Genomic DNA, 26,189 nt, shown 5'->3' with positions numbered 1-26,189 from the left:
AGCAGGTCAGTGGCCCCAGCCCGCGTGAGCCACAGTGGATGGTGACACACCTGCAAAAACAGCCAATCTGGGGAGAACCGCGGCGCGGCCCCAGGAAGCTCTGGCACCCGATGGGGCAGAGGGGAGCGGGCGGAGGGGACCGGCCACTGTTGATCTTGGGAGCCGCACAAAGCCAGAGGGTATTTAACCCCCTGCAGAGCCCCCTAAAACCTCTTCTGAGCTCCGAAACCCAACAGCTGAGGAAACAGCGGGCTGTTTTCCTTACCTTTTCTGCAGAGTATCGCTTTCAGCTGACTCTGGTAGAGCCGATATGACTGAAACAACAGGTTACGCCGGGTGAGTAACACGGGAGGGTTTGAATTTGTTTTAATAGGACAAGAAAAATGTTCTCTGGGTTTTGTTTAAGCCTTATTTATAAAATTGACCTGTATTGTTACTCAGTTGCTTTCCATCTATTAAAGCACATGGAAAGGAAGGCAAACTGGCCTCCCGCTGTCTGCAGAACCTGAATTTAATTTGTACTTGCACTGCTGGGCAGTTATTTGGGACAATATAAATATAAAATCCCGATTTGCTAAGAGCATAATAATCTGTCACATACAAAATAGCACAGTACATTACCCACTAGGTATTTCTGGCAGAATTATATGAAAGAAAGAGCTAACGTTGCCATTGACAAAATTGATGATAAATATTGAGAAACATTTTTTGCCAAATAACGCAGACATAGTAACGGAGATGTCAAAGAGGTTACGTATGGACGTGAGGAGGAGGACAGCTCGTGTGACAGCAGGGCTCTGACAGCAAGGCAGCCATCCTGGACACCACGCAGAGCTGGCTTGTCCCCGTCCCTCCCCTGACACGGGGCCGTGCGTGCCCCTCGCGGGGCTCCCAGGCCACCCCGCGCCCCGTCCTGCCCCGTCCCCACTCCCGCAGCACCGCCCGGTGCCCCTGACCCATCCGCACCCTCGTGTCTCCCTGCAGCAGTGGGCTCGTCCACGTCAAAAACCCATACCTGGACTCGATGGAGGAGGACGTTCTGTATCACTTGGACTTGGGAACGAAGACGCACAACCTGCCGGCAATGTTTGGGGACATAAAGGTAAACAGCAGGCGCAAAGACGAGGCAGCAGCCCCCACCCCCAAAGGGCTCTCCAGCCCCTCATCCCACAGCTCTGCCAGCCCACGCTGGGCCCCGCTGCTGCGGATGCTCCCGCCGGGAACAGGGTCCGGATGCTCAGCAAAGGGACTCGGCGACCCAGGGCAGCCCGGGCAGGGAGGTCGTCCGTCCTTGCTTGTTTCGGGCAGAAATCCCAATAGAAAATGATCCTTTTAAAAACTGTAATTCTGTAAAACTTGATTCTATACTGGCCCCCGTGTTGGAGGACAGACGGAGGAAGCATTTGTCCAAAGCATCTGATCATCATCTACTGGAGACATGGGAAAGAGGATGTTGTATTTTTGGCTGAGACCTGCTGCCAAACCCAGCCTGTCACGACTGCATCCTCTTCCATTTTGAACCGGAGCGTTTCCCAGCGGCACGGGGGAAGAGCCGCAGTGCCCCAGGGCCAGGGGGCTCGAGCAGCCTGGCACAGCCCTGCCACGCACCGGCTCCCGCTCCCCCCATGCCGCTGGCAGCCACATCAGCAGCGCTGCTCTTGTAGACGCATGCTGGCCCCCTCCTACACTCAGGGAGCATTTTTTCCTTTAATATGTAAAATTTGTCCTTTTTCCTCCCTGACTTTATGGCCTCTGTGTCATGAGCAGTGCTCACTAATTGCAATTGGCACTGTTGATAGAATAAATTAAACAACGGGCTACTCTAACATCTGTTTTTTCTTTGCTGTCAGGAGGAATACTAACAGCTTGAATTTGCTGAATGTATTACAGTGAAATTATTTTAGATTTTCTCAGCCTGGGACTGATACCCGAGTAAGTGCAGCTGTGCAGCTGTCTGGACTGAGCGTACTCACAACCCTAAAAGGAGTAACAGCTTGGATTTAATGTTAACTCCTGTTTTTGAGACCCTTAATTGTTCTGATGTCCCTTGACTGCCTGCGAGGAAGCAGCATCCCGCTGTGCTGATGTGTCCGGTGCAGCCCTCCGCTGCCACATCAAGACTGAATCTTGGTACCTATTTCAGCTAAAAAGGACCAACACATTTGCATTTTACATGCAGTTTGTCTGCGTTGGCGGCAGCCCGAACAGGATGAGGGCATTTGCCCAGTTCATGCACAAGGAGCTGGGACTGGCGGGCGATGGGGAGGACCTGGCAGACATCTGCGCGGGGACGGACCGGTACGCCATGTACCGGGCTGGGCCGGTGCTCTCCATCAGCGTAAGTACCGCACTGCACTGCGCCGCACGCGTTTCCCACCCCGAGCACTCATGGCAGCCACGGGGCTGCTGCTGCCGGCGTGGTCCTGCCGTGGGGTCCCTGTCTGCCCCAGCGGGAGGGAGGGCGGCCGGCAACGACCGCTCGCTCCCACACCTACGCCTCCCACAACACCCACCAGCAGATTTTTTCCCCTCTTTTCAATTTTCAGCCATTGCCGCCAGCACAGCCTTTCAGCCACGGTAAAGCTTCTTCTGTCTGAATGATAATTCTTGGCACCCTACATGTTCAGTTTAAAAAGCGTCGTGTTAAAAATGAACATGCACGTATTTTGCTCAGCTCAGCAGTCTGGCAATTTGAGAAAGGAAGACCACTTCCACCATGCATGAACTGTGAAATATCGCTGGAAGTATTACATTGACATGAGCTCTAAAGTAAAAACCTTGCTTTATTATTAATTATTCTTTAAGAGCGGCAGCATGTTTGGCACTGCACAAAGGAAAAAGCAAATACAGGCTCTGCAGGTGAGTGCTCATACCCCAAGGCTTGGTCCTGCCGCCGTTTCCTCAGGCACAAGATCCGTCTTAAATCTGACTCAGAGGAGACAGCGTCACTCACACCACAGAGCTCACGTCTGGTCCCGCGGACAAAACTAAACCAAACCTGACCGATGGAAAAGCCTGAGGAAATCAATCTGACGGGATCCAAGGGGGAAAAAACCACAATTTCTGCTCCTCCCCGGTCTGGCAGCAGCGGGGACACAGCTAGAAGAAAAGCCGCCGCTGAGCTCCGGGCCATGCACCAGTTTCGCGCCAACGCAGGAGCCATCGACCCACAGGCTGGTCCCTGCGAGGGGATGCAGGGCAGAGCACGCAGCGAGCCTCCCCCAAAACGCCTGATGCGGAGCAGCTGCCAACATCGCATTTTTGCAAGTTGCTTAGAAACACAAATGAACTCAAACATACCAGAGGCAGGAACACAGTTTCCTGCTTTGAATATTTACAATGAGAATAAATTTTTTAGGCATTGGCAAATAAGTCAGGCTGATGTTCCAGAATAACACGCAAAATGTTTTCATATTTAAAACATGATACAAGCCTAATAGACCATCAGTCTCACGGCCAAATGAAAAGAGACAAAGTAACAGGAAAACTGACTGCATATGTTAAATTAACTGTGCTTCTTTACATATGCTTCCTTCAGGTTTTTGAACACGATAGCAGAAACAAAAAAAACGTGAGGCATTTTTCATGGGGAAAAAAGGAACCCCACACCATCAAATGCCTTTTGTTTTCAAAGGTGAAGCCCAGGAAAGGACGGCAGTTGAGCGATGGAGCAGAAAACTGAGACGGTGACGTGAGGGAGCGCTGGGAGGAAGCAGAGGCAGCCTCGACAGCCCGAGATTGGCAAAAGACCTGCCGGCCCAGAGGAGCGGCAGCGGAGACGGGGCAGCGGCACCAGGTGCCGTGGCAGGGGACGGGGAGGGGCCGGTGCCAGCGGAGGGGAGAGCCTGCAGGCAGCCAGGCAGGGCTGGGACAGAGGGACAGCAGGGTGTGCCATGCGAGCCAGCGAGCAGGACAGGTGGCCTGCAAGATGCAAGGCTTCATGCGGCAAATGCCTGACCCCGAAACCGGTCCTTACTGAGGGGCACGAACCCATCCGTCGTCCTTCGCGCCCAGCGACGCGGGCGGAGGTGCTCCGGTGTGGGGCGAGGATGGGCTGGGGGTACCCAGAGAAGCAGAGACTTGGGTTGTCCTCACTGACACTCACCACTCCAAGAGTACGAGCAGGACTCGACAAAGGATGGAAGTCAGCATGTGGCCTGAGGATGGGCAACACCAGGGGAAGGTCTTGGAGCATTCGGCTGTCAGGATGCATTTGTGGAGAGACCTTTCTTGAAGGAGACACACCATCTGCACACCCGATGTACTGGTCCACAGGGATGAACACCAGCTCTATTGACAAGAGCCTTAAAAGCACCAAGCGGAGAAGATGATTAGAGGCTCTTCCCGGACAGGCTACAAAGACCCTGAGATGTCTCTGCCCCCTCAAAAATCACTGTTGGCCTCATCAGTGGAAAGAGGCCACAGCGTAACCCTGAGCCCGTTGCAGTCGTGTACCTGCCACCTGCCGCAGCATCAATGACGTTTTTCTGTTCTCTCCTCCCAACAGCACGGGATGGGAATCCCTTCCATTTCCATCATGCTTCATGAACTGATCAAACTGCTGCACCATGCAAAATGCCGAGACGTTACTATTATACGCATCGGTACTTCTGGAGGCTTAGGTAAGCTATCCATGGTCTTTCTACTGAGTAAAAAAGCTATTAATAAAAAAAGTTCTCGGCAATAGCTCATGTAATTATGAACCTTATCATTTTGTCAGGTCCCCAAATATCAAACGGCATGTTTTCGTTTGGGTTAAAACCCAGCAAACTTCTAGCAACTGGTTTATCAGAGTGCACGTTTTCATAATGAACAAAGGCCTTGAATTCACACCAATTGGGTGTCACTTGTCAAACAGAAAACACTTGACTGGAAGTCACTCTCATGCTTTGAGATCCTCCCGGCTGTCCCCGTGCCCATAGTCCTCCGTGCTGGTGGGGCCCGTGGCCGGGGCAGGGGTGCTGCTCACGCCTGCACAAGCTGGTGGTGGGGCATGATCTCTGCAAGACAGAAGCAATTAAAACACTGTCACTCAGCACATTCCCACAGTCACTCATCGCGTGCTGATTCTGTACATTTTACTTGTACGTCTGCGCTGCTGCACGAATTTAAATTATTCTCTCACATCTGTTTTACTCACTAAAAAGAACAACCTCACAGTCACACATACATCTATAGAGACCTTCCTGTCATGCTGAAGTTTTGCATCAGGTCACAAGTGTTATGAGCTTTGGCTTAGCCTCAGCCTTCATTTTCACAGGGATTGAGGCCGGGTCTGTTGTGATCACGGACATGGCGGTGGACTCCTCCTTCAAGCCACGGTTCGAGCAGGTGGTGCTGGATGACGTGGTGGTGCGGAGCACTGAGCTGGACACGGACCTCACGGAGGAACTACTTGCCTGCAGCAAGGAGATCCCCGACTTTCCCACCCTCATTGGCCACACCATGTGCACCTATGACTTCTACGAAGGTAAAACCATCTTTGACTGTCCTTCGTCCCCTCAAACATAACGCCAAGTCTTTACATTCTTATGTAGACAAAACTACCCAGGCTAGCAAAGCCTAAGGGCCGCAGGAGCAGACCCACCCGCTACGTTAGAGCCTGTCCCACGGTCAGAGCAGGGTACCTTCAGAACATGCAATGCCAATTTCAGCACTTTGCTGGGGCGAGGCCTCCTCTGCCAATTGGTCTCTTTCACATCTGACAGTTAAATTTTGTCATGTCACCTGCAAGGCCAGCGCTGCCGTAGCTGATGGTGGATCAAGAGTGAAGATCCACCCCGCAGCGGGTGCTCCCTGGGACACCGCAGGTGCCCATGGACCTCTGCTGCCCCCCGGTCCAGCAGTTACACGGGAGCCACGTGCGGTCACAGACCCTCCGAAAGCAGGAGGCCAGTGGCCTGACCCTGGCAAAGAAAACCTCCCCTTGGCCACAGTCCTGCAGCAAGCCCAGCAGATGGGTTACGCCGAGTTGTTTCCTACAACAAGATTGTAACTTCAGAACTACCAAACCCTAGAAAAATGTCAGGAAGCGTGTGACATTTATGTAAACAAAGTTGGGTTACTCTGGAACCGTTTCCTTTGCAAAATTAAATGCTGATTGCAGAGTAGATGAAATGTAATAAATGAAGAATTAATAATCTGAGGACTATTTATAAACCTTTGGATCTGCTTGCAAATGTGACCATCTGTGTATTGCTCAAGGCCATGTTTTATTTAAACAAAAAGCCACTTGAGAGGATTAACAGTAGGAACAGCAATAAAACAAAGCGCTCTGCCCAGGTCAGCACAGCCGCAGGTATACGTTCTGCTTGCACAAAGGCCTTCACATGGCCTGCGAGAGCAGTAGTGGCATCGGGCACGGGTCCACTCAGTGGACCCAGGAGTGGCTGCAGCACGGCCAACGCCACCCCTGGAGCCAGAGGAGGAGGTCGGGATGGGTGCCTGTGCCTGGCTGCACCGAGCACGGCCTCGGGTCCCAGAGCGGGAGTAGGAGGGAGCAGCAGCGCCGGTGGCAGTGCCACGGAACCCAGCTCCATGGCTGGCGCCAGTGCCACCCGAGCCGGGAGCAGCTCCAGCTGTCTGCCATCCACGGCAGCCCCTTAAGAAGAATCAAACCCGAATTAAAGGGGTTTTCCCTCTCCCCAGTTTTCCCATTCTGCGCAGCTTGCTATGCCCCTCTTCCACAGTAATTTAGCACTTTTTTGATTTAACCTGGCAGACCTTCGCAGGCGACGTACGCCATGGAGCTCAGAGGAGCTGCGATGTCTTGCCCCTGCAGAGTGCAATACACCCCCTGCACTAACTCATCGGCCTACCTGTCCTTTTTACAAGTGTTAAAACCCACGTAATTTTCTCCTCTATACACGGACATAGCGCACTGGGTTTAAACACTAAGGTTAATACGAATTAAGTAACTATTCAAAGGAAAACTTAATTGGCTTTGGACAAAATGTAGGCACTGCTGGACTTGCCATTTGAAACTACACCCTGTTCACCGTGACTGCAAACCCTCGCAGGGCCAGCAGTGATGCTTCTCTGCTTCCTTTCAAGGTCAGGGGAGATTAGACGGAGCGTTGTGCTCTTTTTCCAGTGAAAAAAAGTTGGAGTATTTAAAAAGAGCTTATGACGCCGGCGTAAGGAACATTGAAATGGAGTCCACGGCGTTCGCTGCCCTGTGCGGGCTGTGTGGCCTGAAAGGTGAGTCCTCCCTCACCCCTGCGCTCAACCCGACCCGACGGTTTGCCTTGGTGTGAGATTCAGACAACCTGAAGCGTTCCTAATGCATAAAGTGTTCCTAAAGTGCACTAAAACAAAGTTTGTGGCTCAATAAAAACCAAGTTTGCTTTAAAAGGCCTGAGTGCATGTTGGACAAAACAAAACTTAATCACCCCTCATCCCTCTCGTCCCTCATCAGCCTTATCCCAAGTCCTGGCCATTCGGCTGCAGCTGCCTTGCCCCGTTTTGCTGGAAAAGCAGCGGGGCGAGCGGCGCTTTGGCCTCCAGGGTCCCCGGGGAGGGCAGTAGGAGCAGGGCCCCCTCCCTCCCCACACGGCAGCGTTTTAAGGCGGCGGGTGCCTGTGTCATGCACGAGGTAACCAGCGCTCTCGTCCTCCTGCAGCTGCCGTCGTCTGCGTGACGCTCCTGGACCGGCTGGAGGGGGACCAGATCCGTGTGCCCCGCGAGGTGCTGGGGGAGTACCAGCAGCGGCCCCAGCGCCTGGTCGCCGCCTTCATCCGGAAGCGCCTGGGGATGAAGCGAAAGGCGCTTCTCTCCACCCACTGATGGGCGACGCAGCACAAGCAATGGGGTGCCGGGTCCCAGCCGGCGCAGAGCGGGTCTGCAGGACCTGCCGTGTTGGCACACCACCTGCTCATGCCGGCACACCGCGGCCTCTGCTTCTGGGAAATGGGAAAGGCAGAGTGGGCCATGACGCACTCCCGGGGGCCAGTGCCCTCCACAGGTAGCCAGATCCAGCGAACGCAGCCGTGCAGGAGCTGTGGACCCCCAATACGGGTTGAACTGCACCAACACACCTGCACACCCACGGAGAGCTCCAGCCAAAATTTGCACATGGATCAGGACTGTGTCACCGAACAGCACGCTCCTCGCTCTCGTCTTCACTGGTCGCAAAGGACTGAACCGTTAGGGTGGCTCCTGTCCACAGCGATCCTCTAGGAAGGAGATCCCTTTGCATTTGGCATAAAGCCAAAACCTAAGTAAATGACATGCAACATTAATCCACATTTGTGACTATTATTGTTACTCATCGCTGCTACGAAGGTTGTTCAGCTTTCATTCATACAATATCTAAAGATCCGTCAAAAACTGAGGCGCCCCAGCGTGTGTGAACACAAGAGGTCGGTGTGCGGGACCCCACCTTGCAGCTTCGCCCCCAGCACACACGGGGACCCCCGAGAGGGAAGGGGATGGGGAGCACACCTTACTGGTACAACCTTGGCCCGACTCCAGGTACCCCCTAGGGACCACACCTTTCACAGTCATCTGCTAATCAACACCCACCAGCAATCCAGAAAATCACCGTCAAGTGTCTCCAACAAGCTGTCGGAGACTGAACCGTGCCTGGGTTGAGCGGAGGGGTTTTTCACGGAGGGTCACCTACAGCCTGAAGAATTTCACACCGAAATCCCTTCGAGTTCTTAAGGTTCACTAACCAGCTTGCTTCCAAATGAATTTTGTCACCTTTGGAACAATAACTTAAAGGATTTAAAAGTTCTTGTAAAAAAAATTTTAACATATCAAAAAACATGGGAGAGGATCTTAAGATATTAACAATATTAAGATCGCAAAACATGTGAGCCTAAAGATAGTTACAGAGATGCTGAGGGCCATCCCCGAGGCACTCGTTCTCCAGTCAACACGTTAAAATCTGCTTCGCCAGCAACCCCAGGGCCCTTCTAGTCCCGGAAATATTTCTACACTCAGGTACAGCTCAATTTGCCTCCCAAATGCGGGGCTTCTCTTGGTGTCCCTCCTGTCCCCCGCTGCCCATTGTCCCACCGCCTCCTCCCACCCGCAGAGATCGGTTTCTGGGCCACGGGGCCAGCGGTGGAGCGGGGCTGTGCGGGTGCTGGGACTCTACTTCCATGGGCCCCCCGAGCCACTCCAACTTGCCAGCACTTTGATCTGGGATACATTGTGTGCTGCCATGAAAAAGCAAACTCTACTTTTTACAAGAAAAGGAGATTTGTTCCTAGTTTCCATTCCCAGATTGCAGGTTTTAGGCTCAAATATTAATCTGTCGGGGAAGGAGTCCCAGGACAGGAGCCAGCGTCCTCCCAGAACGGACACAAATCACTGCAGCCACCTAACATGCCATCTAACCTACCATTCACACTCCCTTCTGCTAAGTCCAAAGTCCACTTAAGAAACTTCTATACTAATAGCACCACGTACCTTCAGTTCTTTGTGAAAATCATTTAAAACCACCCTAGAAAAAGAAATACGATACTTGAACATGTAGCCTAATTTCAGAGGTGAGGTTTGCTCTGCTGTAGCTTACAGAAACACAGTCCTGGTCTTAACCTTGCAGGAGATCGTGAACTCTCTGTTTTCTAGAACATTGCCCAGTGAACAGACTCTTCTTTTCCTTATTTTGCTTTTAGCTGAATGATTATGTTGTTAAATGGTTTTTATGCTGCACGTTCTAAGTTTGACACTCTTCAAGGGTTTCGGATGAATCAGTAGTTTAAAGAGCTCGGAACACGTGTCCTTGGTGAGCTCCTTCTCAAAATCTTGACCATTAGTGCAAAGCCCCCTCTGTTTTCAGAGGGGTCAGACCCTGCATTGCAATCACTTACATTTTTCTTTTTCTATAAATACACGCATAAATGTGCATATAACCTTATACGCGCGTAAATTGGCACAAACTTCAGTTGTTTTGCAACAGCTGGATACTGCACTAACTGATCTTGCGCCAGGTGGATACTTGACTTTCAGGCACCATTTAACATTTAAGCCACTTTTCTGACTACCAAAATTCACAGGTAAGTAATGTATCTTGAACCCAAATAACTTAATTTTCATTAAGAGGCTTTTCCCAGGCTTTAAAAAAATCAGAGTGTTAGTCAGACTGTACACGCTTCATACGTTGGCATAAAGGATAGCCGAGTTCTGAGCTGTTACCCTTACCGAGCCAGAAACAACAGAGTGGGGATGCAAGAGATGCTGGCTGAGAAGTCTATTTTCCACTAACATCTTCTAAATTACTATTTTTATGTGCAAGTAATTTCATACACCTTTATATAAAAAGAACTTGCAAAATTTCATTTTTAAAGAAAGTGTAAAAAGCATTTATCATGTAAACCAATGTCCTTATAAGCATCTCCATTTCCTGAAGGGTTTTGATCATCTCTTGTGAAAGTCGCTCTAAAAATCCTCATTCTGGCCTCACCGTGTCAGTAACAAGCCCCGGTTCCTGGTTGCAGTGAGCTGGCACAGGTGTACGCGTGCTTCTATGCCGTCTGTTCCCTGAGAAACAAAAGATGTGAAGACAAGACACTGCCTAAAATCAGCGTCCTTTATTTTAAAAGCAACTGACTGCTTCATTTAAAAGTTCTTTTTTCATAAATGTCTTGATACGCATAAAAGATGAAGAAACAACTATAATCTGCAAAGATTTTGCACCACCGAAATTATCTTGTAGATCTGCTTTTAAAGGCAAGAAAAAAAATAAAATCAACTGCCTTAAGTTTGGGATCTTCCGTTTCTGGGAAGCGGTCTAGAAGCCAACCTGGTCTCCAAAAGAGAAGAAAAGCAATGCTGCTCTCCCCTGCGGGAACATCCACCGAGTTGTGAAGCTGGCCAAGTCTGTTTGAAAAATATTGAGTTACCCCAAACGAGATACCAAAATAAAATGCACAAACATACACAGAATCGTAATTTTAGCACAAACATGCAAAAGCTAAATCCAGAAGACCGCCAGCTCCCACGGCTTTTGCGCAGTCTCTGTAGCATTTCTCCCCCCATTAAAATACCTTAGCTTCAACACTCAGATTGTGTCGCTCCTGTTCCTAAACGTCTGCCGCACCAGCTCTTCCCCGGACCCTCTGGCGCCCTTCTTAGCGTCCCCGTCTGTTCTGACTTTGCACCCCCGAACGCCCAGGCCAGAGCACTCCCCCTCCCAGGCGCTCAGAGCGCCCCGCTCAGATCAGCCTTGCGCTACGAGGTTTTGCCAATGTCAGTGTCAGTCTGAGGTGAGAACACTGAACGCGGCTTGTCTCTGACGGCAAAACACGTGGTGCAGCCGCTGAAGACGCGCGAGCAGAGTGCCCGCGGTCAGTGCCGGCCAAGGCCGGGGCACGGAGTGACAGCAGCAAAACCTGTCGGCGTCCGCTGGACCCGCAGCCTGGGCTCGGCGGGCGCAGGCGGACGGGACCCCCACCGCCCTCGTGCTCAGTGTCTGGCGTCGGCAGGGAGGAATTCCTGTCTGTTTCACAAGGCATCGTAGGTATGGCATCCATTAACTCCTATGAGCCATTACAGCATTATGCTAATGAAGTTCCCATAATTATCTAGATACACAGGTATGGATGTTCAGATCTTTCTGATATTCATCATCCTTAGAAATTTTTGGTTAAACTGCTAATTGTAACTTGCATTTTATACTCATCTTACGTAAGGTTTGGAAACATAATCAGTTACAAAATGAAATGGCATCAATTTCCTTTTCATTTAATAGAATCATATTCAGTAGTTTCAGCTCCAAAATAAAAATCCCAGATCTGAAATGTTATTTTTAATTTATACTGAAAGACTAATCTGCAATACGAAATTGCATGACTGGATTGCAGTAAACATGATGCAGTAAATTGGTTTCTAAATATAGACAAAGGTTAAGTTTCTTCTTATAGTAATCAAGGAATAATAGAAACATTCATGATAATGAAGATTTTATAACTAAAAGAATCAAATTCTCAAGCAACCTGCGGGACGTATTCACGTATCGGAACATAATCTAAAGCGACTGTTCTGCAAAGCGATTTTGGATTTATGCTGCCCATTAAAAAACAGAGCTCCCACGCAGATGCCACGCATCAGACGGGGCTGTAGTGCCTGTAGGAGACGGCCCGGCACAGGCGTCCTCTCTCCCAGTGAAAGGGACACGGGGAATGACACTACAGCAGCCTACACCCACCGAACCTCTCGAACCCTCACCAAGGCAGGCGTAAAACGGCGTCACGCTGCAGGAGGACGGCGCGACCGTTGTTGGAATGATCGCACACGCTGAGAACTAAGTAGTTCTATGGCACAGCCTAAGGGAAGTTTATTCAAAGTTTCCGCATTACAGACAATCCCCCCGAAGCTTCTCTCCTCCTGATACGAGAGGCACTCTACATTTTAAAAGCCGTAGATTCCATATCTCTTCTTGGAACCTTCAGTGGAGGAATTTTTGGTAAAATCTCTTTTGCATAAAGCGTTTTGTGAAGTCCAGCTTCTCGAAGAGCTAGCTCAACACGAAGTCTAGGGTCAGAAATGATCTGTTAAAATAAATGACAGCAATGATAAATGGAAATAAAACAATACTTTCCTCACATAGGCAGTGTATCTTACAGGTTATCTGTGGATGTATATGTTTTAAAAGTTTTGAAAGACAGTCAGAAAATTATGGTCATAAAATAAAGCTTTCAAAAGCAGACAAACTCTACAGTGAAAAAGCCTGATCTCGCTGCACACATCTTGATATTACCATTTTTAATATTAATGATCACAAACGATTTCAACAAAGAGCCCTGGTTGTCACTCCTCAGCAAAACTCAAGGGGCAGATGAGAAACCGAGTGACTTTGGATTCAGCCTGCTCGCTGAAGAGCTGGACTTCTCTGACGTTCCCCACCAATACAGCCCCGCACTCAGCACCAGGCTTTTAATCCCCTCCTGTTTGTTTCTACGGAATCCGACTGCTTCAAACGCGTTTATGACTTTTCTCCCAGCTACGCAGTCTCACAGTGGCTACACGGCAGTACCGCTTCCATTTTAACATACGAAACAACAACGAGTGCCCAGGGAAATTACTTCTAAAATTTGTCCAAAGGTTATTTGACAGAATTCATAAGCCTCTTTCAAATCTTTTTTCCGTGGGCCGCAGCGGGGCCCACAAGTGAGAGACACGTTGCCTTCAGTCTAGCATCGCCCGCCACAGTGCCCAGAGCCGCCGGGCAGACCAACGCCATCCGCACCCGCGGCGGCTCGGGGATGGAGCACGCCAAGATGCTCGGCAGGAATCGCTGCTGCAGCCCGAGCAGTACTGGACCTGGCTGCAGTCCGAATGGGGAGAATATTCTGAGAATTCAGGTATCGATCCCAAATACACATCCAGAGCATTTTTAAGATAAGGCTTTTCAGAACCTCGTACATCGGTCAGATTTGGGTAAATTTTAATAGCCAAACAAAAACTACATCTCTCGTACCACGTCTCCTTTACCAAACTGGGAAGCTTTAAAAATGTCTTAAAATGGGAAGTGCTGGACAAGCTTAATTATAGACATTGTCAAATTTCAGCTTAGTGCTGAGAGAAAGCTTTTATGCCGTAGAATTATATCATAGCACTTCTCTTTCTGTAAACATAATTTTCAAATTCCAGAGTGGGAATAATTTCAAACGCATGGACCGAGCAGATGGAGAACAGTAAGGGAATCAAAAAATCCTCCCCTACGTTGCTTAATTCCATTTGAAATCGAGCTAGCACCGTCCTCAGCGATCCCAGTGACCTCAAAACAGAAGCGCAGTTACTTCAGTTTCCTGCTTCCTTTACACCTCACCGGTTTCCTCTCCTTTAGCCCTTGCATATCACATCCCAACCGATCTCCAGTCCAGCAATAGTGTAAGGATAGTCAAGACACTAATTTTCAGCTTGTGAAGAGTTTTGATCCTGTGCACAATCTCCCAAGAAACAAGAACGCCCCATAGTCGAGTTACCTGTGACACAGCTCTTTGGAATACAGCCGGGGGAATGTTTATGCTGAGTCAATTCACTTCAGATATTTAGCCCAACACAAACTGGAGCGGGTGAAAAGGAGGCACTCGTTTAAATAAATGCATAACAATGTGGAAGGGGAGAGTTTTGAAATGAAAAAGCAGCAAACAGATCGGTCAAAATGCCCAGCAAACGCAGGAACAGCCCAACGGCCCCTTTACGCCCGTATCCTCTCCCAGCGGCGGCAGCGGGAGATGCTGTTCAGGGAGCGCCCAGGGGCACGGACGGGCCTCTGTGCTCTGGCTCTCGCGCTGCTCCAGCGCCTATGTTGGGTCAGAGATTTCCCCACCTATTACTCCTAATGTTTTTATTTTTACACGCATTATATTCTATATTCTATTGTTAACATTGCTACTTAGGCTGTATTATTGATGCTATCATATATGGCTATCGAGATACACGTGCATACGCTGACCTATACAGTATGATCCCAGACACCTACCTGCTGCTCGCTGTATGTATGCAACTTAAACAGTGGCTTCTGAAGATCCAACTCTTCGTTGGTGCCAATGCCCACCCGAGCTCTAGATGCCGCCGTATCAGCCACTACTCTAGCTGGGTCTAGTTTTGCAACAACGGCAACCTAAAATACACGATATGAAAATAACAATTACTCTTATCTGCATACACCTAAGGTGAGAAAAGGTTGCTTTCAATAACCCACGCCCTTGGAGAACTTGATCATTTACCTGATTTAAAAATTTCACAAGTTGTCTTAAACCACCTTGTATCCATGTATAAAAGTTGTAAAGCTTAAAACTTGAATCCAGAGTAAACCCACTCTGACAGAGAATAATAATTGGGGAGATTTTTTCTCATGTTTCCCCATGGGGACAATTTACTTGGCTGGACGTAATGCAGCACCGTGCACGCCCAGAACTGCTGTAAAGTGGAGAATCGCCTGCTGCGTGGGCAGCTTAACACAGAATAACCTGCACAGTGTGAGTGCCAATTGCCACTCCTCGAAAACCTAAACTTGAGACTTGACAGCATTTCTGGGAAGAGGGAGCTTACGTTGCCGCCTCACCACAGTCCTGGTAGGAAATAAGCTCGAGGCTCCCAGACACCAGCTCTTCCCGAATACCTGCGCTCCGATCTGTGCACGGTGACCCGGCTGCGGTCCCGCTGTGCAGGAGACCTCAGCTCCGCAGGGATGCTACAAGAGAAGCCACCGCATCCCCCACTTTGACACTCAAAACCAGTAACCAAAAGCAACCCGCAGACTCATAATTTAGCAATACCCACATTCCTGGAAGTCCAAACTTTCTTCTTTTTCTTCTGATGGAAACAAAGGTGTTCAGAGCAGTAGTTCACAATTTTTACCGAGCCATGGACAATCCCATTGGGTGATATGCCACAAATAACGTAATTCTTTGGGTTTTTTTTCTTAATTGTGTCTGTTTTAACTGTTTAATTTCCTGTGGCTCCATCAGTATCAAAGATTCTGTCAGACAGTATATTGTGCAAGAGTCAAGTTCGGGGTCTACAGATTTAAGATCCTTTTTTCATTGCTTATTTTCTTTGGGTTAAAATATTCAGATATGGGCTAATACTACCTTGGAAAATACAGAAAGATGCATGAGCAAAATAATAAGAGTCAGGACACCATCTGAATGGTTAAAACCAGAAAAAATATTTTAAATTGTGTATGATAAATTTTTTTCCCATCTCTTTAATAAAATATCATCTTTGTATTTACAGGCTGTCAAAATAAACAGACTGGATGGCTTTACTGAAGATATTTTTTTTCCACATACAAGCAAGGGGCATATTTTACGAAGCAGTGCTTCGTCCGTGTGAAACACAGAGAATAACCGTTGGTTAGAAACACGTAATGCAGTGGGAACTCTACCGTCCCCGCCAAAGGCGTTCTAGAGCACTTCGTCCTTTGGTCACTCAGAAGAGATCACCAGATCGTGACTCAACCAGCCTCTTGTACAATCTGACACAAAAGACAATGCAATTCAACCAGTAACTTAGAAAAGACATCATAGAGTTATTACTAAAAATGCAGACAACCTAAAATAACACCATTAATACTGCAAAATATTTTATTGAATCAGATTATTAAAAATAAAGTACTATTGACTGGAAATAAGCCCAAGTTCAACATTGAAAAAATGACTGAAGTAACAGACCGATGATCCCTAAGGTTTACTTATTCCTGTTATGCTCAGCCCTCCCTACAGAAGATGGCTTGGAGTATTTGAACTCTGTTATATTTTTCTTTCTTCTTGACTTTGTACAGCCAAATACTGGAGTGAAAGCACTTATATGGCCACAAACAGTCCACGAGGGACTGCGGAGGAATTTCCCCAGCATGCACACCGTACTGGGATGGTTAATCCCGAAGCCAAAGGACGTGCTGAAGGTGAGGTCAAGGCTGCGTCAAATCCCGGATCTTTAACCCTGGGCAGTCCCGGGGAGAAAGCTGCTGCAGTAGTGCTCTTCAAATCATCCAAAATCAAAAGGGTTTGAAGATGCACCTTTTCTCCCTCCCTTATTTTCCTTTGGCTGCACATTTAGGCTGCAGTCCCTGGAGTGTAAAGAACGTGAACTCCAGTTTTTTCCTTTTAATCTTTGGAGGAAAAAACCAAGGGGATTCGATATAAAAATATAAATTAAAGTGGAATTACTTCTTCAAAAGTCAGCAGTAGGAAAAAAAACCCAAACGAACAAAAACCAAACACTACATTTACTATGACAATCATTAGTAAGCATTTTCTGGGATGTCCTTTTTAAAATTACATGCAAAAGTTTAACAAAGAGTTAAATCTCTCTCTAAAGAAAATTCATCCAAGGTCTGTTAGTTAAATTACATAAATCTTGCCTAAGACTCAAGGTAGACCCCAAGATTATGTAAAAAATAAAGACCAAAAAAAAAAAAAAAAAAAAAAAAAAAAAAACAAAGAAAAAGAGAAATCACAGCCAACCCAGAAAAAATAGTATCTATTTTCAGATATCAACAGCTTCTACAGTGCAATTTAACATCATAATGTTCCTGTTGTCGGAGTTACAAAGCACACAGGATTTATAACATGACAGAATTACTGTTAGAGCCAGACCGAAAGTGCGTTTTAACTTTGCCATTTATTTGCTTTTTATAGATTGTTCTTCTTATCTCTCACGTGCTACAACGGTATGTGTTGGTACCGCTGCTGCATATGAAAATACTGGACACAGGAAACAAACCCACCTGTTGTCGGAGCGCTTCAAGGCATTTCTCCTTTTCCTCTTCTTCACGTGCTTCTTGTAGGGCCAGTTCCTTTTTCTCCAGCAACCGTTTTTCTAGCAATGCTTGTCTAAACTTCACCCTGCAAAACAGCACACACGCGAATGGAAAAAACATCGGTCAGGTGTAATTTTAAATTTCTGTTATTTCAGTTCAAAAACTAGTCTGATGTTTTCTATATCCACCTAATAATAATAATACAGTGGTTCACCAAAACACCCAAAAAATGCAAAAAATACTTTTTTCGTTTGAATGTGTTACTTTTGTTGGACTTTTTTGGGTCGTAGTTTTTGGAGAAGAGAGGTTTGTGGATTTGTATTTTTTTATTTGTTTTTGGCCTTTGCTTTGGGTTTCTTTAAACAACTTGGCTAACCTTTCAGATTTCATTTCTAGAATGCAGATTTTCTCGAGCATGCTTTATATAGCCCTGCTACTCTCTTTTTCCCTATTTTCTTTGCCAAGAAGAAATGTTCTCCGACATCTGTGTATGGCAGAACTCTTTCCTGTAATCCTTTCCATTAAAAGAAACACATCACTCTCAATCTTGTTACTGGAAGAAGCAAGAAAACTTGAGAATTACAGCCTTCTTCAAGAAAAAACTACAGATTGGCCCAAATAATCCTGAAAATTTACCTACGGCATTATTTTTGCGGGTCAACTTTTAGCAACAGTTTTTCACAGCCCTGACAGCACTACCCTGACTGTATTTCCTGATAACCCCCCGTCCACTGCCAAACTCCGTTTCTTAGGAAGCTGTGGGGTATTCTCCAGTATGTCGCTTACAGTCCTTATGGAGGAGTTGCCATTGCCATGCTTTGCAGTCAGAGAATTATCCTTCTTTTGCCCTTCAAATTTTAACTTGCTTTCAGAGAAATGGAGAAGAAAGAGCTGCTTCAGCTACCGTAAAGCATGTATTTTTATTTTCTTACTCTTGAAATTTTAGTAAGCTCCAAGGAGTATATTACTTGTGCTATAAACTGCAAAAACCAGAACTAAATGTACAGTGATGTTGGTAGCTAGAAAAGACCATTGCATCAATAACCCCATAACAATTAACAGCACAAACAGATTTGTCCCAAGAGAGCGGCCCAAAGCTGCCTGAGGTTCCCCCAGGGAGGCTTTCGCGTTCTTGCTGTAGCCGCTGCATTTTAGGCAGGTGAATGCTGACAGCAGTCATCTTCAGAGGTAATTTTGTTGCAAGGAGAAAGCCTAATCTGATTTTTACATGAAGAAAATGCAATGAAAAGCAGATACTCATATTTTTCTGAAAAAAATGACAAAGGTTATATTATATTGAAAACCTTTCACTCTGCTTGTGCTGACTGCTATGGCACATGTTCTAACACACTCCAGGTTATCAAACAGGAAATCCCGCACCCTGGGAACTCGTGCCAGTTACCAAGAAGGAAAACCGAGGGGCGCGTCCCCCGGCCTCCTTTCAAATGCCTCGTCTCTACTGCAGCAGTTTTCCTGTTCATGGGAACGCCGGGCATTGCTAAATGGAAACGCGTTAGGACATTTCCGTACCCGGTTAGAATTGGTGTAAGGGGCTGCAAGCGACTGCCAGAGTCGCTGACAGGCAGCGCAGGGACTTGGCGTCTGGATGCAGCATTTTTGCTCCTAAGAGACAGATTCCCGTTCTCATGACTGCGTTATCCCAAGGAGATGGGGAGACCAAGGCCAGTATTAACAAAGATTAAGTTTCGTTGTCAGAGGGCCATGGCAGAGCTATGAAATCTACACCCAGGGCAGGCAGAGAACCTTGTAAATACATATTCAACCATACGTTGTGTTCCTAATTTGGAACATTCTTCCAATACCTTTTATACTTAGCTTTAAATGTGTACTTGAGCTTTGATTTTACCGTGTCCCCATCCAAATAAAGTTGTTAATTCTCTTTCACTCTATTATACTTAGCAATATTTTAGCTATTATTTCTTCAAAGTAAACTCAATTTTATAGAAAAGCTTAAAATTAAAATGCCTTAATACGCAATTTTACTTTAAGTACCACGGTAAGTAACAATTTTAATAAATCACCAGCTGAAAAATGAGCTTAGCTGATTAGTTTCAGTGAAGCTACCTTTTTGAAGTATTGTGGGTACGTACTTATGTAATTTTTGATAAGCATAATTTCATTAAAACTCTGCTTTCAGACGCTGTCTCATAAATATTCAATAGGAAAAAATGCACTACTATGTTTGTTATGAAAACTCTAACAGAACTTTAAAAAATTGGGTTATAATAGAGATAGGTTTTTTCCCCTATATCAAAACTTATCCTGTCAACTGTTGTCAGTTGAATACATCTCATATACCCATCAGGAAGCATTATGCAGTGGCTCAGAAGCTCTGCTTGCGCTTCCAGCCGTGACAGGCTGCGTCAATGCGCAGAGTCACCGAGGCACAAGGCAGCTGGGAGAGAAAGTGTTTTACACGCTAATTTGTCAGATAAAATTCTTGCACAGAGCAACCCTTTCTCCCGGCCCTGCCCGTGCGTTCGGGGCCCGGCGCAGCAGCAGCTGCAGCTGTGGGGATAAAACGCTCGCAACGCCTCCCACTCGCTGCCTCGCAGGACAACGGGGCCGGGCAACCTATCCCTCACAGCCAGCGAGTGAAAATATTTGCACAACTTCATGCCGATTTAATTCTCATTAATTTGCAACATTAATACAAAAGCTGTTCCTGGGGTGGGATGGGGGAATATTCTTGTAGAAGGGGTCACGTCTATTCGATCCATTCCATCCCTAAAGGCCCCGATGCAGGACCTGACTGAAATTCACTGCACAGGTTAAAAAAGGAAGCGCACTGTGAGCAGCAGACAAACATCTCCCTCTTGGATGCTCATTCTTGAAGCACAGTAAGACTGAAATGCAGTTTGTAGTTCTTGAATACCACATTAAAAGAGAGCTTATAATTCCATGTCCTGAAGACACAGGCACGTAGACCTAACTTAAGACACTGGGAACAGCTGAATGCGTGATCCTACGTTCACCTAAAGGACCGGATGCCGCAGATGTATGTCCATGCCACACCTCGACTCTCGGTGGGACACATGCAGACGTACCTTGCCAGCACTAACTGCGTGCCCCCGAAGCAGTCCCGGCAGCTGCCCCAGTCTCACGGGGTTAAGTCCTGCTGCACGCCAGTAAGGGGAACACACACCACTTCTCTAGTACCTGCTGTGGTTCTGGAGCATTTCTCTCTCTGGAGCTGTCATCTACTAAACCTTGGATTTATATTAAAAAAAGGACGAGAACTTACTGCTTTCCCCTTCAAATGTGGCCAGCCCAGACGTTTTATGATACAAACCAGTAACCAGAGCTCTTGTCCAGACAGTTTCAGTCTCAGGTTCTTAGGCTGAAGGAGTCCAAATCTGCATTTTCTGCATTATCAGCAATCATCACATCCATGGAGAATATACAATAGTCTAGGTAAGGGCACCTCCACCCCTGTTTTAATAGCTGGACCACTATCCACAAACAATACAAAATACATGGGAATAGAAGAAAGCAAAAGCAGTACGATTTTCACGTACTTGTCAGGGCATTTGACAGGATCTGGGCAGATCTAGGTTCTTACTGCAGCCCCCATGACTTTTTAAAATGAAAATGCTGTTTTACAAATTTCGTATGAAATGACTGTTGGATAAAAAATTCATACAGAATAGATATTGTGCTTTAAGCAGAAATCACGGCACAATCCTCTTCCCCTCTCCCATGTTTCTGAATGCTGAGAGCATTGCTTTTTAGGATTTTGTGTTGAACACTACTCTCGCCATCTTTTACTTGATCAGCATCTATGGGAGCTCACATAACCGAAACCCAGGGGTGTTGAGGCAAGCGCTGGGCATCCAGCAGATGGATATCCAGCTGGATATAACTGTGGGTATCCAACAGTTCTAAGACACGCACGCAACATAAATCTGCGGCCACCTAGGAACTTACAGGCCAAGAAATTAAATGTCCAATCAGTTAAATGTCTCCACTGTCAGACAGTCAGTAAGCAGAGGAGTTGTAGAAAGCAAATTTGGACTTAGTCACTGGAAATTCTACACCCAGTTTCAGGTGCCTTTAATCCTTTTCTTCGATCTGGTCATAGCTCTGGCTATTCAGCATCTTGCAATTACAAAGTGAGACCTGAATAAACAGAGCACCACAGTGACTCTGTGATAATATTTTTCTTTTTTATAAACCTGATTAATTAATTTTAAATTAATTTCAAAAGGAATTCAGGGTACCAGCAGACCATTTTTTAATATCTTATCGTACCCGTTAAAAACTCTATGCGCTATCCAGGCTACATCTTGCACTTAGAATAGACAAGTCAGCTCACAATCCAAAAATCTTTTCCTTTCCCAAAAAAACCTGAAGATGTGCCAGATCAGAACTCTGGTACGGGCCTGTGCCACGTTTCATGATCAGTTCTACAAAGACTCAAAACCAATTCATGTGCTGCAACAGGTGCATCTCGTAAGAACACCATTCGTTCGTACAGGACTGCCGTTCCGCACTGCGAAATCACTGTGCCCGCGCGGCCGCCTTCGTTCAGCGCAACATGTTAAAAGCCTTGTACCGTACTTACAGCACTGCAGCAGCTAATAACAGTAACATCTCTCTGCCCTTCTTTGATTAATGCTTCTGAAGGCTTTGAAGATGAAAAGCATTAAGTAATGTCAAAGAATTATTAATCTCCACAAACAGTAAGCATTTATCTTTAAACTGGTTTATTTTGTACAGTACGCCAATTCTGGGAAACATAATGCTAAGCATTTACCCACTTTTGATTCATAATAGCCCGAAGGTGTGATTATTTCCTTCCTGCATTCCTCAATGAACTGTGCCATTTCCTTATATTTTATTCTGCTACGTTTATTAGCATAAGAAAAGAACATCCCCCAGCCGTACGGCACAGTGCAGTACACAGGTTTAAAGAAAAGGCATTTTTTCCTATCAGATCTGCTGAAAACTCAGAAATTCAAGCATGTGTTTTTCTTTTGCTATGAGCTAAATCATTGCAGTATATTTAAGGAAAGCTATAGATATATTTGTAGCATAAGGATACAGACATTTAAATTTAGCTGTCAGCAAGATATCGTAACAGAATAAGATTGAAGTAGTGTTTCCCACAGAATGCTTAAGACCAAGTTTAATATTCTAATGCCAATGGTACTTTAACACTATTTTAATTACATTTCTGGTCCATGCGATTTGGTATCTCCCTCTATGTAAAATAGTAAGCCTGTGATTTGAGAGCAGTTATAACCAGACTACAGACAGGTTTTTTTATGCTCCTCTGTGAAATCAAGTATTTCTTCAAGAGGCCATCAAAGGCCATATTCTGCAACAAGGTCCTGGCCAGGATTCAAATGTTAACAGGCTGAAGTCCTAAATTACATCAAACAGGTGAAGAGCATCCACAACTAGATGCGTGGTTTAAGACGCTCTAAAAGAATAATAAATATCTTTAAGGCTGCTAAGTGCTTAATGTGCTCCTCTTGCCTGCCTCTCAAACAAACCAAACCTGATTAGAAATCATTTTGCAAAATGGGAATGTAGAAGGTCTTATCACCCAGCAACAATTAAAAAAATCACAAAGGGAGCTGGTTTTAATGTGCGTACCCTGTCATGATTACAACAGTTGAGTGCTTACAAAGGTCTAAAACTTTGACGGATAAGAATTAATTCAAACTAACAAATAAGTTGCGTCCAAGATACAATCATGATGCAACTTTGGTATATGGACTGGGGTAACAGGAAAAAAAAAATAATTACTTATCTCAATGTATTCTAATTTCGAAAGTTGGGAGATCAAAGCAAATTAGATTATAAGAAGTTCCTATTGATAGTATAGGTTTTCACATTTAATTTCTTTTACCGTTCTCTGTCTTTAACTGCTTGTTCAGCCATTAATTTTCTTAATTCCTCCAGACGTTGTAGATCTTTCTCTTCTTGTTCTTGCCACTTCAGCTGTTTCTCAGCCCAGTACTTCTTCAACTAGAGTTTGAACAAATACAGTAAACAAAACAACAATCATTCAAAAGCCAAGGCAGTGAGAACAAATAAAGTAAGAAAAGCATTAAGTTAAAAAGAAAACCAATTTTGATATTTTTAGAACAAAATTTATATTTTAGAACAGTATGTGCTAACTAAAGATGTACTAGGAGAATGAGAGGGTCTGGAGCCCCCCCGACAGAATTTTCAGCTCTGCAAACTGAAGACTACCACTTTCATTTGCTCTTTTGCTTTCCTACTCGGCCATCAAAACCTTCAACTACGCTGCTCAAGTGAGTGAATGTTCCTCGAGTTAACATGCCCCAGGTTAGCTCCAACGCCTGGATCCACACCAGCCCCGTTTGTTTGGCTGTGGGGAGCCCACTGAGGAAGAGGAAGCAGCATATGAGTGGTCCTCGTGTAAGTATGAAGCTTTTCCAGAGCTGAGTGAGAAAGAAAGGCCTCAAGCAAGACTAGGACACCTGCGCAGGGAAGCTTATCTGGAAAGGTGAGGAGTCTTGGTTGCAAAATGAGAAATTGTGATTTCTCACCACCACACAGTAATACAACTCATATTCCATGGCATCTCCAACAGGTATCATATATTCCATTTTCTGAGGTATCATACGTTCTCTTTTCTGCATCATACCAGTGCTCTGCTATCCCAACAAGAAGCGTTAGGAGGACGTGGTAGACCTACAATGGCCAGCACTCTTGCAATTTCTCTCTGTTGTACTTCTCACTCTTTCATTTCCACTTTTTTTCTCCATTCCACATGCAGGTACCAGAAGAGAAAGACAAGCTGGGACACACATACCCCAACGTACTTCCAAATCAGAACCCAAGAGAACAGCCAGAGAACAGCATGGTGCTTCATACGACCTCAGAGCTCAGAAACCCCTTAATCCCTTAGGCCTAACAGACTTCTTGGCAATCGCTACGACAAATAGAAAGAGAAAAGCTACAAAATTCGCTAAAAAAAATATTGCTTCCAGCAAAACAAAGACAATGTTTACCTTGAAAATCAAAACTGAGTTTTCAAAAAGACTGTTTATGATGACAGAAGCTCACGACAATACTGCCACTTGTAATTCACTGACAAAACAGCATTATGTTTCTAAAATTTAAAATACAGCTGGAATAATAGAAGCTTTAGAAAAAGATGCAAAAATCTAAGATGATCTTAAGAATTTTAATAATCTAAGAAAATGTTGATTATAAAATTAATTATAAAAGCAATTAAAATTATACCTCAATAATCTGTTGATTTTACACCATTAAATGCATAACATTTCTGTGAAGGTCTAAGAACTTATCCTACCTCCCAAAATACAGGTAATTTCTTACAATGAAAATTACTTATGTAATCATCTCACAAAGGAGAAGGTTCATAAAATGGCAATAAAAATAACTTCTGCCACTGAACTATATTGAATTTAAGCTTCTTTTGGAGATTTCAGTTGAAATGGCAGTCAAAATACCATCCTCTTTATATGATTGACTTTGTGCAGAAAAACCTTTAACTATCATGATTCAGAATAAAACAAGTCTTCCAAACAGTGCTTGTATTTCAGAATTCCCAACCTATAAACCAATCATTTCTTTACATAGGCCATTTTTACACATGAAGGGCATGAAAACAAGGACAGCTATAACCATATTTCTTAGAATGCTTTTATTTAATATTGTTTGTAATACTTACACTTATGAAATAAAACTGTCTTTCACAATTATTCCCTTTTTGCATTCCACATTGTTTGAAGGTTTTCTCATAAACTCTGTTTCTGAAATTCCACATTTAAATATATAGGAAAAAATCTGATCCGCAGTTGAACAGAGCAAATGTAGCATCGGTATTTAAGATTTAACATCATTTTACCTATTGTCAGGTTTGGAAGTACTTGAAATACCTTGCCTAGGCTACAAACTAGGTAGAGTGTAGGCATTTCTTTTACACTGCTCGCGGATATTTTACACATTCTTCTTGCTGCCACAGAACATCCACCAGAAAAGCAGCTGCAGGATAAGCTTAGCAGCGCTTTTTAAGGATCCAAGATGTAGTACACTCGACGAAACATATGAGCGCTGACCTCAAAGAGCTGCTGTCCCATCTGTGCACAGGCAGAGGACTGTTCTATATAGACGTGACACACTGGCCAGAGGAAAGGGGAAAGTTTGCACAACCAAAATACCGTCATACAAGATGAAGATTGCTGGAGGTGAGGTCACCACAGCCTCACCAAGCCGCTCCCCTTCCTCCTGCCTCTAGAGCCTCCCGCCACTGCAAACACAGCGAGCAAAGACAAATAAGCAGAACGAGCTGTAACAAAAAGAAAAGCAGCAGTGAAGAGCCTCATAACCTAAGCAGCGAACTGTCATTAAACACGGGCTGCCCCTCTCTGTGCCTCTGCTTCCAGTGCTGGCGGGGAACCACAGTCTCACCATCACACGCTCCACCTGCGACAGCCTGCGCGTTAGCCGGACCAGTCAGCATTCCATCACATCTCACCCTGAAAACTCCTATACAGAAGATGAATGCAGGCACCAAAGGTCGAAGTTCTGCCTTAATTTGTTATTTTATAACTTTAACCCATTCATATAACAACACTAACAACATAACAACCAAGAACAAATACCAGGAAAAGTACCTTAGCGTGAAAAAAAAAGAAAAAAAAAGTCACATACACAATACAGTTTTGTAACATAATACACATACCCAGTCTTGAAAAATTCCCCTGTGTCTTTTTAGAGAGGTTTGTGTCTAAAAATTTCACCAGTGACATTTACAATAAGACAATTAATGGTTAACCAATACTCATTTAAACTAAGCCAGGGTTTCTCTGGAAGTGCATGGTTTGCAAGCACATAAATATGGCTTTCTCAACTACTGAACCCAAAATGACAGTCTTAAATATTACAGATAAATTTAAGGATAAATATTAGAGACTTTTGGACAACCAGTTGCAATTTT

At 45.5% G+C, this 26,189-nt stretch overlaps 2 protein-coding genes across 6 annotated transcripts in view; one reads left to right on the top strand and one right to left on the bottom strand.

Moving 5' to 3' along the window:
• The first annotated feature begins 150 nt into the window (after positions 1–150).
• On the top strand, positions 151–11,069 carry UPP2 (uridine phosphorylase 2). 4 transcript variants are annotated; one of them, XM_054209758.1, is made up of 7 exons: positions 153–336; positions 988–1,102; positions 2,180–2,338; positions 4,508–4,622; positions 5,261–5,470; positions 7,054–7,200; positions 7,622–11,063. In XM_054209758.1, exons 1-7 carry the CDS (start codon positions 311–313, stop codon positions 7,783–7,785), a joined length of 936 nt encoding a protein of 311 aa, XP_054065733.1. In that variant the 5' UTR covers positions 153–310; the 3' UTR covers positions 7,786–11,063. The 4 variants fall into 4 exon arrangements, with proteins under 4 accessions (XP_054065735.1, XP_054065733.1, XP_054065734.1 ...); XM_054209757.1 differs by having other exon boundaries at positions 166–336; positions 985–1,102; positions 7,622–11,050; XM_054209760.1 differs by lacking the exon at positions 2,180–2,338 and having other exon boundaries at positions 151–336; positions 985–1,102; positions 7,622–11,069.
• Positions 11,070–12,152: 1,083 nt separating this feature from the next.
• Positions 12,153–26,189, bottom strand: part of CCDC148 (coiled-coil domain containing 148) — a 58,092-nt gene continuing 44,055 nt past the window's right edge. For both annotated transcript variants that reach the window (XM_054209063.1, XM_054209062.1), the window contains 4 exons: positions 23,103–23,221; positions 17,192–17,309; positions 14,438–14,578; positions 12,153–12,500 (listed from right to left, as the gene is read on the bottom strand). In XM_054209063.1, coding sequence (XP_054065038.1) covers positions 12,354–12,500; positions 14,438–14,578; positions 17,192–17,309; positions 23,103–23,221 — 525 coding nt within the window. In that variant the 3' untranslated portion in view covers positions 12,153–12,353. The remainder of the gene's footprint in view (positions 12,501–14,437; positions 14,579–17,191; positions 17,310–23,102; positions 23,222–26,189) is intronic.

The sequence above is a fragment of the Rissa tridactyla genome, chromosome 7 (assembly GCF_028500815.1).
Source record: "Rissa tridactyla isolate bRisTri1 chromosome 7, bRisTri1.patW.cur.20221130, whole genome shotgun sequence".
NCBI classification, from domain to species: domain Eukaryota; kingdom Metazoa; phylum Chordata; class Aves; order Charadriiformes; family Laridae; genus Rissa; species Rissa tridactyla.
The sequence above is the reverse complement of the archived record's forward strand: the minus strand, read 5'-3'. Positions and strand labels throughout refer to the sequence as shown.